At 37.9% G+C, this 16,944-nt stretch overlaps 1 protein-coding gene across 2 annotated transcripts in view; it reads left to right on the top strand.

Annotated features, from left to right (window-relative positions):
- The first annotated feature begins 942 nt into the window (after positions 1-942).
- The window catches only part of LOC128238355 (spondin-1-like), a 46,873-nt gene continuing 30,871 nt past the window's right edge, over positions 943-16,944 (top strand). Inside the window, exons 1-2 of one of the 2 annotated variants that reach the window (XM_052954199.1) lie at positions 943-978; positions 1,616-1,826. In XM_052954199.1, the coding sequence (XP_052810159.1) occupies positions 1,634-1,826 (193 nt within the window). In that variant the 5' untranslated portion in view covers positions 943-978; positions 1,616-1,633. Of the gene's footprint in view, positions 979-1,302; positions 1,827-16,944 lie in introns of those variants that run through there. The other variant, XM_052954198.1, reaches the window with a different exon arrangement.

Raw genomic sequence — 16,944 nt, forward strand, 5'->3', positions numbered from 1 at the left:
TGTCACAACATAAATCGAGTGTTTTTCTACATCAGTTTTTACCATGTAGCTGTCATGTGCGTGTTTTATTGCTTGCTTCTGGTCATTCTGGACTTGTGTTGCGTCCGTATGTGTCAAAGTACATGCTAGGTCTAATGTCCGATTTTAAAAATTGAGGACAATTTATTATTAGTTATTAGAAATATTAGTTAGTTTAAACCAATGGTATTCTTTAACAACATGCTGCATCCTGGTAACAATGAAAACTATTTTGTTGTATGTTTATGCCAAATGCATTTTTTTCTTTCTTACTATTCCAAATTATCTTAAATCTCCTGACACATGAATGTATATAGATTGATATAATCTGATGTTATATTGTGTTGTAAATAATTTGTATTATATAAATTTATGTATATTGACGATGTACTATGCACATGTCTAATATAAACACTTATGTCTGTCTGTCGTGGTGTTACTTTTTGAGGTAATTTCCGTGGTGTTCAAAGTCTGAAAGTGCTTAAAATATATATTATTATTTTACGAGTGCACTTAATCAGCCCATTAACCTTTGGTGTTAATGGCTTTTTCTAGCAGTCGTTAAGTCGTATTTTATTACCGTACTGGATTCCCTATATGCAGCTAATAGGATCAGTGTTTCATGTTTTTATAAGATATTGCATGAAATTATAGGTAAGTTACACCTAAACGCCTCTGTTTGTAAATATTTTCATAATCTTTGCTATAATACCTTTATAACGCTTGAAAGGAATTGTGTATTCAAGACTTCTCTTTTAAATGCGACTAGACAAACAATAACTTGAGAGACAATTAAAGGAATGGCTGTTTTGAAATGACTTAATTTCACAAAATGTCAATATTTTACTCATGGTTTTAATTTGTTAACGGAATATGTTTTATACAATTTAGAACTGTCGAGGAACTGTTTATTCTTGAAGTAAACAACTTGTCTTAAAGCGATTACAGATTCTTTAAAATGTAAGTTATATCATCAAATGTAATGAAATTAATATCAACAGTGACTTGAATTTTAGGCAGTGGTTAAACGTCAACCGAATATTTAAATTTCGACAACTTATGTTTTCACATTTTCAATCATAAATTTAGTTGTGTATAATAAATAAGTGTTACAAAGATGTATACATAAAGTAAATATGTATATACAAAAAAATAGAACTAGTATGTGTGAGTTAGGGCGGTACCTGGCTGTCAATGTAAACCACAAGCGCGCAGCTGGTTGGTTGAACGGTAGATGTATTTTGGTAATAACAGAATAGATATCTTCTCGTTGTAAGCGCTTGACATTGCATACCGGCAATATCTGTGGTGAACTGGATGTGCATCTTCTTCATGGTTTAACCTGCTTCGGGAAATGATAGTTTGATTATAATAAGTGAAAATTACCGGTGTGAAAATATGTGAAATATGTAAACACAATAATTTCGATCATTTTAAAACGAGATATTTCATTTGATATATTGAAGTGTATTTTGATTTTGATTTCAATACGTTCCGTTAGTTTATTTTCGGTGTTGAGTCAAAATAAACAAATTATCGGAAATGTAATAATACTTATATTTAACATGAGTTAAGTGTTTTAGTATTTCGTTTAAAGGATAATTCAACAGCGAACATGTGGAAAATAACGGTGTTGTTAACCTGCATCCTTGTGTTGGATTTCTATGGTTGTGTTTCCGGCCAGAGTGAGTGTGAGCGCGTGCCGATTCACACCTTGGCCCACCGGACGTCCGGCGACGGCGGCTTCAACATCTTGGTGAAGGGGCTGCCTAGTCACGGCCGCTACACCCCCGGGGAGACGTACTCAGGTAAGGATACTTAGATGATAATGGTTAGACAACAACAACAATTTGTTGTTTTAAATTAGCATCACCTGTAGTATCATGAATTTTGGATTATGTGTGTATACTAACACTTAATCAATTTTCGTAAATACTATTATATGTGATGCGGAATCAATAACACAGTGACCATCATCACTTCCAATTGCTACAACACCATTATCCACACAAGATGTTTTGAAGAAATAGCAATGATTTTTTTCAAGCTTTTCAAACAGTTGTCCACAGACTTGCTCTCCGTTTGTCAAAGAAGAAAAGCTGTCTAGTTCTCAATGAAATGTTTTTGTAATTCGGAAATCTTGTAGCTGATATGAGATACATAAATCATCATTTATTTATCCACACTGCGGTTTTCAACGACATCGTTATGAATGGTTGTACAATCAGTTGATTGTTTAATTGGATTAAAATACTCTTTAAACCCTGTAAATTGGGCAAAAATGGACATTTCTCTATAGTAATTTAAATTGCTAAATGTATGAAAAATATAAGAAAAGACGTGTTGAGAGGTTTGGTTGTCATTTTAATGTTCTGGCATGATATGTTATACGTACTTAAGTTAAGTAATTTGGTACTTGGTTCGATGTAATTAATCGTGCCCTGTGTCTGGTGATCATTTATTTCCGTTCTAATCACAGCACTGCATTCCCTGCAGCCGACTCAGATAATGTTATTTATGTTTGTCTCATTTTGTGCCAAAATTCTTTAACAGGATCCCCAGCATTTTCCTGTAACTAATGACTTAAGCTGTGCAGTGTTATGTAATGTTTGTTTGAAACAAAATCTCGACTCGTAAATATTATCTCCAGTACCTTAAATAAGGATCCCGCGGATTGAGTCCTTGTAACAACCTTGTCCGCAAAATAAACATTCCGGCAAAGGCTCTGTACGTCTTATATCATTTCCTGGTGATAATATTTGACTAACAGGTAGTTGATTATGTTTAAATACTGAAACTGTATAATTATTATATCTGTATTACATCAGCAATCAGACATATATCGATATTTCTATTTGGTGGGAATTTTATTTTAAGTATTTAAACTCTCATATTCAACCGGTGTGAACTATTAAGATAAAAGAATTCTAAACGCTGTCTTGCCCACTGTAATTTGGGGATACAAATAAATTGATGGCTGCAATTTGCGAATTTCTACTTTTACAACGACCACAAAATTATCCTTCAATATATAAAATTATCAAACAAGTGTCAAAAGAGTTAATAAATATAACTTTTGATCATTTAAAAAACGTTTGATACCGACAGTAAAAGGGACAATAATATCAGTTTTGGGTAAAAATTGTAAATTACGTTTAGTGAAGTGTGATATTTGATATTTTGACAAATCGGCAATAAACTCCACTCTAAGTGAACGGTCTCCGTTTAATGAACAAATAACGAAATATACCCAAACTAAATGTATCTGTGACTTATATGTTGTATGATTATACTTAGTTTATACTTAGTTTATACACATACAATTAACTAATTATTGATTATAATGTTTCATAAAGAGTGGTGTCATGTATTGTGTTTATATCATTTCGACACGTTGTTTCTATCATCATTATTGACATCATCATAATCATCATCATCATCATCAGCAGCAGCAGCAGCAGCAGCAGCAGTGGCATCAGTAGTAGTTGCATCAACACCACCATAGTCCTCATAGCCGTTATTATCATCCTCGTCATGGTTGTCAAATTATTATAAATCGTCGTTTTCTGTCTTTCCTGGTTGTTTTTGTCTTCTTTTCCTGATTTTACCACTCTTTTTTTGTGAAAATGAATAGTGTGCTTAATTAATTGCCATGTTTTGTGTGTATACAAGCGGCCGTCATATCTAACCAGCTCCTGATCATGTTATTGTCATGTTTTCCAATCTCTGGGATTTACTAGGGCCTCATTAGGGACTACCGACCCTGTCCCTATTATCCTCTCCCCAACAACACAAGCATGCCTCGGGCCTGCTTCAAAGTCCTTCAGTCCACAAATGAGTTGACCCCAGACATATTTCTGGTGTCTTCATTCACAACATAAGCCCACGGTTGACTCTGACCCGGCTTTAACCTGACTGGGGATTAGGCGCCCCGTGAAATCAATGAACAAATATCGTTACAATATCACCTTATTGACGGCGGAACGTAATTTTGGTAAAACATGTCATTTTATATGTAAACAGGATGTTCATTATTTTCAACAACGAAAGTCAACCATGGTTTTGTAAATCTCAGTACTCTTTATTACCAAGAAAATAGCACGATGATTAAACCATTATCGAAATCTTATTTAAAGGTCGTTGTAAGTAGATGAGCTCGTCCAAGTATCCGATCGATTGTTGCATCAACGTTTGTTTCCGCTATGTATACAATCTAAATAATGAAATCGCTAAATAACCTTTTTATAAACGATTTACACAAAAGCACAGTGCACGTGACTTCGAATACAAAAGAATAGTTCAATGATTGTATAAATAACATCAATTTGACGTAACAGATGCCATGTATGGTTAAACATATCTCATTAATATGTGGGTGCAGATCTCGGAGCTGATGTCACAAGTGCTGCAGTATTGCAGGGTCAAACCGCACTTTGAAGATCAAAAATGGAATGTTTTTGTCAACGCGTCGCGTGCATATTCCCCACATAACCCTTAAACGACGTTAATCTAGAACGTGGGAGCAAGTGTCAACGGCACGCGCACCGGCATCATTATCACGTGCCCTTACGAGAAGCACGTAACACCGGGGTTCTCGTGCGCTCCATGACGTGCACTGGTATCTATGCTACCACTGCCAACACATATCAGGCCTTGGGGAAATTGCAACCATGGACGTCCTAACCCGACAGCGCAATGGTGATTTAGTGTCGAGTGTCTTGAGGATAAACATCGGTTAAACGGGTATGAGAACTTGATATAGGTGATACTAAATTTGACAATATCTCCAGAGAGCGAGCTGCAGCCCCTGCATGATGTGAACAGGTTATTATTGACACAGGACTTCCGACTGACAATACAAACGGTCCCCCTATAGAGGTCTCCTCGATCAGACGGCACATATGATCTCACTATAGAGTAGAGTAATCACAAACCAGGATACCCCCTGGACTCTGTAAACGATAGTTTATATTTCATGCCAGTGATATGATGTGCGCCGCTTTGTGGATTTGTAGAAGCCATCGAAACAACGTTGGGTACCATGAGGTCGGGTCAATCTCTGTTGATGTCATATGTCCTTAGTATTTATATCATCAATCGTGGGCTGTGTGTGTGCCATACGTATAAAATACTCCGAGCTACTCAGGTTTGTCTTCAAACCATTTGAAGACATTTCTCTAGGCTTCTAGTGCGGCAAATGACACCAATTACTGCCGGCGAGATTACCTAGCCCTCCATTGTGTTACATTAATGAAAATTGCGCTTATCTGACAGATATCATTCATAAAACATATGTCTGATGGTACCAACAGCCCTGAACAATTTGTAAAGTGTTTTAAATATCATTAATAATTTTAATTATAGTTATTAAAGCACTTACATGAAATACAAGACGGAATTGCTATCATTGCCCATAAAAGTGATATGTAGGTAAACAGAGCCGAGTGAAAACCTAACATCATTACATCTTCTAAGCAAACAAACTGACATATCAAAACATCTTAATCAAACGGATTTAGACGTATATGAAACGTTAACCTTCCAGACCATCTCTATCTGAAAAGTGTCCAAAATACGTCCTCATCTTTCACTATGCCTCATATGTGGAACATTTGCAGAAGTTCTATCGTATGGTGCATTGTTTCCGCCATATACAAAGGCAATTACAAAATGATGGGTGTGTTTATTTGCTTACACTTCTAATTTCAGTGCATGGCTTTGTATAGAATGATTTAAGTAAATGTTTTAGAGTTAATTCATTTAATTTCTTGTGTTAAACAGCGCAGTGCAAGATGAGGCTCAATTATCGCTCAATTAAGGAATTCGAGCCTAAGAAAACACGTATTAATGTTGTGGCTTTGTGTGCTTGTGGTTTTGTCAAGTGTCTGTTAGTGCCACATTAGCCACGGCAGGGGCGGGGGAAAGGGATCATTGTGGAAAAAGTTAATGGAGATGACACGCCTTCCCATCTCGAAATGTTTAAGCTTATAAGCAAAGAAATCTTTCTGAAACAGCCGGCGTTCTTCCGCGATTTATCGAGTATCAGCCCATGATCGTAGAATTCACGACGAGTTCCAGATTACTCTTACTTAAGGTATTAAGTATGCCTTATTTTTCATGTTCACGTTGTGTGACGTGTATGAATACCACAGTATTACTTCTTAAAGCAAGTCCTTGACGTGGGAAATCCGCCTCAGCCAGAAGAATTCAGACCCTCTTTCTTCTGTATATGAAGGTACAAATCAATTGAAGGCATGTCAATAAAGCATTCAAACTTAAACAGTAGGATTTCCGACTTTCATCAGGTTTCTTAAGGTTTTATGTCTAAGTGAAACATTGCACAATGGGCGCGGTATTTAAAATATCCATATTATGTGACCTCTCTATGCTAAGTGTATCGTTTTTACCTTTTGATAGTTTTCATATTATTCATAATCATACCTAACATGCATTTAATGTAACCGTTTTTAGGTTTTTAGCTATTTGAATGTTTGATAGACGGAGTATGTATATGTATTGATACAAGTGATGGTTTCCAGGCGTGCACGGATGTGAATTGTTCTTGACAAGTATTGCCTCCACGCATGATTTATGGCCCGCCCGTCAACTACATCATAGCTCGTTATAACACTTCCAATGACGGTTGTTAGTTGGACAATCATTTATCACACACTACACGTTTTTTAATTGTTTAAATTGTTTCATCGGAAAGACAAAACTGATGAACGAGCTAGACAAAAAAAAACAATTTTAATTTAAATGTATCTTTACTGCCGAGAAATACGACAAGTATATCATATACAATAGGATATTTGCGGTCAAATCCATTTTCGTTAACAATACGCCCTTTTTACGTATTAGTATATGGATGTGTTTTGTCTCGTAATGAACTGTTCACTATGTATTTCTCACATTTAAAGTATACCGCCCAGAAAACTTGTGAGTTTTGTCAAACGCTTTAGCATCTAAACCCCACAGCCCAACCATTACAGAGGGCACTTTGCACCTCTAAGTCGATAAAACACGGACACGCGCAATGCATCTATAATACAAACATGTTTATGTCCATTTATGTTCGGTTTAATGGTCAATTTGACACCGTAATGTGCAGCTAGACATATGGATGGCCATTATATCATGATGGTCCCGGTATTTCAATAAAGCGGCCGTGTGTGCGATGTGGCGGCTGTTGACCGCCCTCCTCCATCATCCGGGCACTTCTAACGGCCGGTCAACCTGTTCCGGCATTCCTTCCTCATGCATTTCAGTTTCACTGACTAAGTATATCGCCAATATCACACTCTATTCTGAGAGACAATCAAAGTGTAATAAAATTGTGTATTTTGTTAAATATCTCAGTTCAATTGCATCTGAAAAAGGGAGTATTTAACAGTTAGAATGGTGTCTAAATTTAAAATAAGCCTTTTAAAATCATATACACTACGTGTTATGATCGTAGGCTCACACAGAGGAGGTCTTCTTTTAGCGACCTTTCCGTCAGCCAATCGGAGTTTTCCTTCCGCTATATTGTAAGTCAGCGAGGAAGTTAAATGTATGCGATATTCCGTTTGGAATCTTCACGCAAGCAAGATAGTGTATTTAAGACAAATTGGCACCAGTACTTCCGTCGTTTTAATGCGGAAAAGACCTTTTAAATAACTGTAATTTTGGTTCATTACCTGTTAAGTATTGAAGTAGACGTTATGACCTGAAGGTAATAACTATTGGATGTTTATGAACATTCTCTAAGAGTGGTCATCTCCATGAAGTCTCTAGCCTAGGGTCAAGAGCGGTGTATGGTGGACATGTTTGCTTACCTGTCAAAAGTTAATCCCCCAGATGGACGAGTCGTTCAACTCTGCCACTGTTTTACTCAATTACTTTCAAATCTGTTTTTTTTTCTTTTCTTTTCAAACACCAGGTTTTCCATGTGATATCACAATTGCTATTAGACCTTACGGTATTTTTTCATAGCTTTGTTTCGGCAATTTAATACCGTTTATGGTAAAATAATGACAAAACAGTAGCATGGAGGGACAGTTGTCAAATTTATGATGGAGATAGTTTACATTTACCTCCGTCTTGTATATCTCACGCGCGATTATTAAGATATCAAGTGATCTTACTGGTATCCTTAATCGACATACTTGCAGCTTCCGAACAAAGCCAGTTTACACAGTTATGGACACAATCTAAAACCGATTAATTGGATCCCTTACAAGTGTATAATATTGATATTTATTTACAAATATTTACATCTATAAATTTACAAGAGTGCATGGAAATATGTTTATGGAAAGGTTCCAATTATGAATGAGTACTAAATGGTTTACGTTCGTGTCTCAGTATATTTTCGAATGATTAAAGTGATTAATTCAGGCGTGGTTAAAAGAAACACGTAATTTACGTGATATACACCATTTAATGTTGATGTATAAAACTGAACTACTTTGACTATTTATAGCAAATAAACTGCAATCCAGCCTATGAATATGTTGCTTGGGTTTAAATTCAATTCAAATGCATGTATATTACTATAATCACGTGCTATAATATATATTATGATATAATTTAGCACAAACTTCCTAATTTTACTTCAAGACAGGATGTGTCAATATTTAATTTCTTTATGTAATGAGAGTAGTAAAAAGCATGCGATGAAGGCTTTCCTACTTACGTATATGTAGCCTCTGTATTGTGACAATTTAAGTGATTCGGGTGAAAAAAGCAGTAAATTAAAGCGCACTCTTCAATCTGCTGTCAGCGCCGCTTCGCCCGCTATAGATCACAATCTGCAATGCGAGTCTGTCAAGCTGCATTTTGCCATACACTGTACTACAAGGAACTACAGTTGACGCTATTTAATACACCGGAATACTTAAGCTAATTTGTACAAGGGAAAACTCTTATACCTCCCTCGACAAGTGCAATAAATACTAGATTTCATGAACGACACAGCCACGTCCAAAGGCTTTTACCGAACCAAACACTGACTATTTGTTTGCACAAATCTGTCATATACCTTACGACACATAATATTTCTTACGAAAAATGCAATTTATTGCTAAAAAGATGTTATCAAAGTAAACACGATAACCAATTAGTTGAGTCCATTGTCGTTCCGCATTCATTTTTCTTACATATTCATTAGGTTTAGTAAGTCAGAGGTGTGATACACCATTAAGAATAAGATATCATAATGTTGTCAATACACTTTGAAAGTGCGCATATAGTGTACATTCAAAACTTTCGGCAATATGATGTGTATGGCCATGGTGTCGATAACAGTCTGATGAACAGCAGCATCTATTCCACTTCCAATATAAGATACTAGTCTGCCTCGAGGGAAACTATTTAATGTCCTGATTTGTCCCGATCTTCTGTGCGACTCTGCCTCGTTACAGGGCCATTACTGTCCTGTCCAGGACATGCAGGGATGTTGATATCTGTGTCTAGAACTACCGGGCTATAAGCAGATATTAATCAGGGCGCCCTGTCTAGGACTGCCAAGGAGGTTGATATCTGTGTCTATAACTAACCGGGCTATGAGCAGATGTTAATCAGGGCACCCTGTCTAGGACTGGCAAGGAGGTTGATATCTGTGTCTATAACTAACCGGGCTATGAGCAGATGTTAATCAGGGCGCCCTGTCTAGGACTGGCAAGGAGGTTGATATCTGTGTCTATATTTAACCGGGCTATGAGCAGATGTTAATCAGGGCACCCTGTCTAGGACCGGCAAGGAGGTTGATATCTGTGTCTAGAATTAACCGGGCTATAAGCAGATGTTAATCAGGGCGCCCTGTCTAGGACTGGCAAGGAGGTTGATATATGTGTCTAGAACTAACCGGACTATAAGCAGATGTTAACAGGGCGCCCTGTCTAGGACTGGCAAGGAGGTTGATATCTGTGTCTAGAACTAACCGGGCTATGAGCAGATGTTAATCAGAGCGCCCAGTCCAGGACATGCAGGGATGTTGATATCTGTGTCTAGAACTAACCGGCTTTTAGCAGATGTTAATCAGGGCGCCCTGCCCAGGACATGCAGGGATGTTGATATCTGTGTCTAGAACTAACTGGGCTATTAGCAGATGTTAATCAGGACGCCCTGTCTAGCACTTTCCACTCCGTATGTAGTATTCACGCTCTGTGGCCCGTCTGAGTGATGTTCTAACATAATAAGTCTTTCCTGAAATACATACAGCATTCCTTATTTGCTCATAAGGTAGTAAAGGCCACCGGTTTGTGTCGTAAAAAGTACAAACTTGTATTTAACGCTAATCAAAACTCATTTACAACGGGTAAATACTGAATCATCACACTTGAATTTATCACATATTACTCACAAAGATCTTGTTTTTTATGGGACACTTCAAAATACTGAAAAAAATAGATTCCCTTGATAAGACCAGAACCACACGAGAACTAAGATGAAGTAATAAATCGCCTCAGTGTGTCGGTGTGGTCGAGAGGTGGCAGGGTAACCCGACCCGGATGTGGCGGCTGGAGCTGTATTGAACCTGCATGGTAACCCGACCTGGACTCGCTCCTGCAGGGTGTCCGGGACAGCCGAGCCCGCCCCGCCAGTCACGGGACGGACAGTCACAGGTCTACATACCTTATCACCGATCTACCCCACTACTTCAAACACGCCATGATATTATATGTACTCACGCGACAGAACTGCAGTGAAGTTTTCCTTTCTCTGCATATAAATTGTGGAGGATTCACTTCTCCGGTTGCTCAGTACAGGAAACTTATCTATTTACATGTTTGTGCTGTCTTTTAAAATAAGACTTATACCGCAACAAATATACCGGAACAAATATGTACTACAACAAAGCTGTATGAAGGATATGGAAGGCACTAGCCCGGAAGGATCGGGCTATGAGATCGCCGCTCAGCATTAAGATGTCCTTTAAACACAGTGAACAAACATAGCTCTACAGAACACAGCTGGATGCAGCTTACACACTACGAGGGCAACAATTTCAAATATGCCGTGGCATGTATTTACAGTCTCTTCCATATCATTATTTTCAATGACTGGCAAAAACAGAACAGATGCAGAAATGCTGAAATGGCCTTATACAGCAATAAAACTATATGTCATTAGTGACGGACTACGTCAGTAAACTTCGGTCATCTGTTTTACTTATTATGTACGGTTGAACAATAAGAGCACTTGTACGTAATAAGAATTTGGCACAGAAGTAAATATACGTATGTTAGTAAGCTATTTAAAAAAAAATAATTAAACATCTAAACAAAAAAGTCAACCCACAAAAAGGTTTTAGCCGCGCTGTGTCGTAATTGTGTTATTTGTTGGCGAAACATCTGTAGGACTTCACTTCGGTAGATGAAAAGACAAATGAAGACTTTGCTGGGAGCGCCTGTTCGTCCAGAGAGGCGAAAGTGACAAATGGACCACTTAGGTCCACCGGCCGCGGATTTACGAATGACTGAACGTGTAGTTCATGCGCCGCGTGGACAGGAGAGATTTTCTAACGAATAAAAGTGATCATGGCATTTCCGCTTATTATTATGTTGTTTTTGTTTTGATTTACAAAGGGGCGAAAGATTTCATTTTCAATAAAAGATTGATTCAAACGCATGACACCAATTTTCCGGCACCAATTTATCGAACAAACTTAAGTCCCTATCTAATCTCGGTATAGTTTATGTTATAATCTCAATTCGAACAGTTTTATAACAATTACGATAAACTGCTTTTAAGTTGTAGAATGAAGTGTAAGTAAGTAATTTGGCTATTCAATTGAAACTGATAAGATTATGAATTGCTTGTTGGCTGAAAATCTGGCGAGAAATCTGGGACTGAAAATCAACATAACATTTGAATAGCTCTGTAAAAAAGATTGGTGTATGCATCAGAAATGAGGAATGCTCGTGCTCTTGTGATGATTTAATATCATTGTATATCAAGGGTATTCGAATAAATACACATGCAAGTTATTGTCTTGTACCCAGCGTACTCTGCACAACAAGAGTTATAATGAAAGGGCAGGTAACCCAGGCTAATGCAAGTAACTGCTAAAAATACAAAGTTGATACATAGCTTCACTGAATATCAGGTTTCCCATCTGGGTCACAAGAATCACTGGTGGCAGGGCTGCCTTACGAGGCGTACACTTTCACAAGCGTAACAGAGCCAATTATTGCTCATGTCAATAAAGCTGGGGACATTAATGAGGAGTTTCGAAAGTCCTGAGGAGTTTATTTCGGTAATAATAGTCGTAAAGATGAAAAAAATAAACACAGTTCGTCATTAATCATGTGGTGACATTTTCATTTTAGCAGGGAGTTTGTTGTACCCTGTAATCGCTCGCAAATTTAGATAATTTTTTCGGAAAAGTTTTTTTGCTATTCCTGCATGCTTTTAAGATGATAGCTTCCCATTCTGTTTTACTATTCGTATTATGATTCATCAGTTCGATCGTACGCCCACAGTTTTTAAATGAGATCACAAGATGTCCGGAGTTACGTCGCTCAGAGTTGCATCTACATAATGTAATCACTAATCACATACTATTAGGCTGTGTATCAACATTCCTCGCTAAATGTGCGTCTGCAGGCAGAACGAAGAGTTAATGTAAAGAAACAATAAAACTTAATATATATAAACATTTTGAGAAATAAGTTAGTTCGATGATGCACGAGGCATGCCTGTGATGAAAAGTTCGTAATTCATGCATCGAATAGAACGCGCATCTAATGCACCAGTTACCTGTCACCACGGCCCTCACATGTCCGGGGGTATATCGGGGATAGCGAGGGAAATGGGCCGTGTTTTTACCTTTCAGGTGGCCCCGCAGTGCCGGGTGAATGCGATGGTTTTGTCTTTGCGCCAAAAATAGCGGGGAATGTTCCTTACCTAGGGTCCCTTGGGTGCGTGGGCATGTGGCGGAGATTTTACCAGCAGTTCGTCCCTGCAAGACGGGGATTTTACCCGGGCTTGGCTGGACCGAAAGTCAAAGTCCCCCCTATTATCCGGACCTGGGAGGGCCGTGGTTGCAATTGACTGGTGCATAACTGTTAGACGATGAGAGACGTTATGACAAAATGAGAATGCATGTATTCTTGATTTCGTTTAAAAACATTTTTTATCGGAGGATTGAAGTAATTATCCTGAAACAAATAACTTTGAAGTTTGACTGATGATTAAGTAATATTTAAAAAAAAACATTTTTCGTATGTTTATCTTAATAAGTAAATAGAGCACAACTTTAGTTGGAGAAAGATTATACAATGTGGTAATTGAGTTATTTTAAACAGATTGGTTTTGAATTAGCTTGAGGACTATTTATCTGCATTGATATTTAACGATAGAATGAGTTTGTAATTTATCAAGCTGACGAGTTTTGAGGATATAATTACGAAACGGCAGAAAGGCATCGGACGCGATGATTTATGAAATAAATTCTTCAATATATGTCAGCCATCACGTTTTTCTCTAGATTCCGCGTGTAAGGGTATGACACCCATTACATTAAAATGATAATTTCCTGTCAAAATTGTTATTGATGCCTTGGTTAACATAGACATTGACAAGTAATTATGAGTTTAATATTTATATTATGTTTAAATCCATCATGAACGCCCCGCGTACATGATAATATGTTGTCCTGAGATCGCTACTCTCAACCCAACTCAAACGCAACACGACTACTGTAGAAAATGGGGGCTCAGCCTTAACCCATAAGCTTTGGTTGTCCGACTGGCACAGTGGTTAGCCCAATCTCTTCTCACCAAGTGGATTTGATACTCGACCAAGGCATACTTGAGTCTTCTTGTCATCACTACACCAGACAAGTGGGTTTTCTCCGGCTAATGGCGAAAAAACACGAGACCACACTCTCGCGCAATATCGTGCCAGTGAGAGCAAGTCATAATAAGTTTATATAGCATTCTTTATAAAAAAAACACAAAGTTTAAAATAACCCTAAAGCATGTAAAATTATGGTTAAATGCATCGCATTTTTATTGTTATTGCTTATGTCATATTTGTAACGTCCCTGTTATGCGACACACAACAGTTAACATAAAGCGACACATAACAGTCTTCATTGCTTGCCTCGGTAGCGCAGAGCGATAGCACAATGGGGCGAACAACATTAAGATGCAATCACCACGGACCTATATGGTTTATAGGTCCATGCAATCACTCAGGAAAAAAACCCCTCATTGTATCGCGATCCCGAGATCAAATACAGATAAAATCATCATCAATGTTTCATACCAAGGGTTCATAGTGACTACAAAAGTGAAAATTGATTGATACTATTATTTTATGGGCGAGCAGACGCCTGCCAAACACTTAGACAACTGAAACAGTTCTTCAACCGGTTCAGACATTCAGTTGCTCATTTCATAATTGACAAATTATCAAACATCAAAACTAAATTACTCAAAAATGGCTGCAGACCAGTACTCCGCAATAATACATTTGTCGGTTTGAGAACTTTAACTTTCTTTGTTTCCTCATGGGTAATGTTCACATTAACAGGAAAATAGTAAAGTACCGGTTGACTGATGAAATAACAAGTGACTGTAAAGCGACCAGTACGAGTACACCATACCTTCAATAACACGAACAAAGAAACACTTGTAGAATGCACGAACGACACATCTACAACGAGTGAGTTTGATTTACAGCTCTAACATGAGTAGAGCAACAGCGCCATGATTCCGTAGTTACCGTTGAACAGTGTCACCATCAGATGACGGCATCTGTAACCTTTGAGCACCATTTTCGACCTCTTACTTTAGACTCGCGGTTGTCCCAGACGTTTCGCCCCCACACACAGGGCGCTTCTCCCTCGTTACTCTACAGAAAGATATACGCATATCATTAGGACACTTCAGAGTCAATTCACTCAATTCTATTATCCATATCTCTTAGATTTACACAATCACACACCTGGTAATGAGTTCTCTTCAGTGTTTGCCTTCATGTGGTCGCGTTTTCTCGCCTTAAAATGTAGACATTCGTTTGTTCGCGTTATTAAATGAAATCATTTCACTGTTGTATTGTGAGCAACATTTGTGAAGGTCGATATGAACTTATTACTAAAGGAATGCCATAACAATGACGTAAGAAATGAAGTCGACAGGTGTATTCAAACAGACAGGGCTGGAACAAATCAGGGTGGTATACAGCCTGGGACACAGTGCTTGTACCGTGCAGTGAAAAAGAACGAATAGACCAAACAAAAGCTGTCCTCAGACTAGGACCTTTCATCTCTGACCGTAACTCAGTCAGGCTACCGAATCTGTTCGGATCCAAATATGTTGGCTTTTCTGTCATTTTCAATGTATCTGAATCTGTAGTCTTTTTTCAAAAACATCTTTTAAATCGAAAGAACAAATAAAGAAAAAAATAGAATTATAAACATCAAAGAAACGCTTTGAGGAGGCGGACTAGAACCTCGCCACTTTCCCAGCGTTCCGACGCATTCAACCATGAAGATCTCGGCGGGACTGTTGCCTCCTGTCATCATTTAACTGCAAGTCATGTTTGTGATTTCTTTAAAAAGTTACATCCAAATCAATAAGATTAAATGTGAATTTGATTTGTATTGACAAATAGCAATAAGCAGAAGACATTTTTAGCAGATGATAGATATTCACGTGCGCACGCGGGCGTGACGTGAAAGCGATGTTGTGGGAGGAAGATCCCCGTCTTCTTAGCAACATCACAGCCTGGTTCAACTCAATCTCCTACCAATGGTATGTTTCAACAGTCAAAAGACATGCCTTTTTTAAACAGATTAAAAATAAGATGAATGAAAAGATTGAATCCGTTAAAGGTGAGTTTTGATTATGAAGGCCACTGACGGTACAGGTTCTTTCTACTTTTACAACGTATATACATTGTATCTGCCTTCACCTTAAGTGAACTTTTGCTGATATTTGCTTTCAACAAATACTGGGGTCCACTCTGCTTAAATGATCGGCACACAAACAGTGTGGTCCAAATCCGAAAAACAAATTTGAGGGTTATGTGTATTAAATTTGTATTTTTAATTTCCGAAATATTCTTTTTAAACATTAATTAGTTAAAAAGTTTTTGAACTTGGTCCATATATTTACAAATATGTCCCTTTATACCTGTGGTATTGACATTATATCGGGCCGCTCTACGGACGTTTTATCAACATGCCCGCCCTCGTCTTAATCAATTAATAGCGAGTGAATACCACCTATAGACAGGTACTTGATGATGAAATATAATATAATAAGATTATTATTATTGTGGAAATAGTTGGGAGTTTTTGCATAGCTTGAGACATGTTCCTTATTTATGGACAACGCCCCACAGCTGTCCCGCCTCCTTGCTACCTCGTCATAGTACCCGTCGACTTCAGTCTTGAACTCGTCATCCACACGTGTTTGTAGAAGGAAATGCCATGCTCATACATGTGCCGCATTATAATCATTGAAATATCCATTATTCATGATCAACCGAATTTATTTCCTGATGTAAAACACAAGTCACCATTGATATTTGAGGTTCTTTTACAAATACCGTCACAAAATACCGTTGTGTGGAGGACGAAACTTCAACCTGTAAAGATATCTGCACATTCAACAAAGTCGCTTTTCACCTTCTGAAAATAAAACAGTCGTTTGGAGCCATCTTTGATCAGAAGTGGCAAGTGTCAAAGAAGCCACAACTGTTCGCTGATATTAGCAGTATGCATTTTTATACAATATGTTTTCAAAGGCGAATCAGCCAGAACCGTATCATATATTGCAAAAGGACTCAACTTGCTAACGGCCCCTTAGAGGTCGCTGGCCGCTTAATGTGTGGTACCCTTTGTTTTCCGGTGGCGAATGTCGCAGTTAGGATCATTCTGGGTTCGCCACTAAACACCAAATAAACCTACTCCAAACATGCACGAATCAA

This window comes from Mya arenaria, chromosome 6, assembly GCF_026914265.1.
Source record: "Mya arenaria isolate MELC-2E11 chromosome 6, ASM2691426v1".
NCBI classification, from domain to species: domain Eukaryota; kingdom Metazoa; phylum Mollusca; class Bivalvia; order Myida; family Myidae; genus Mya; species Mya arenaria.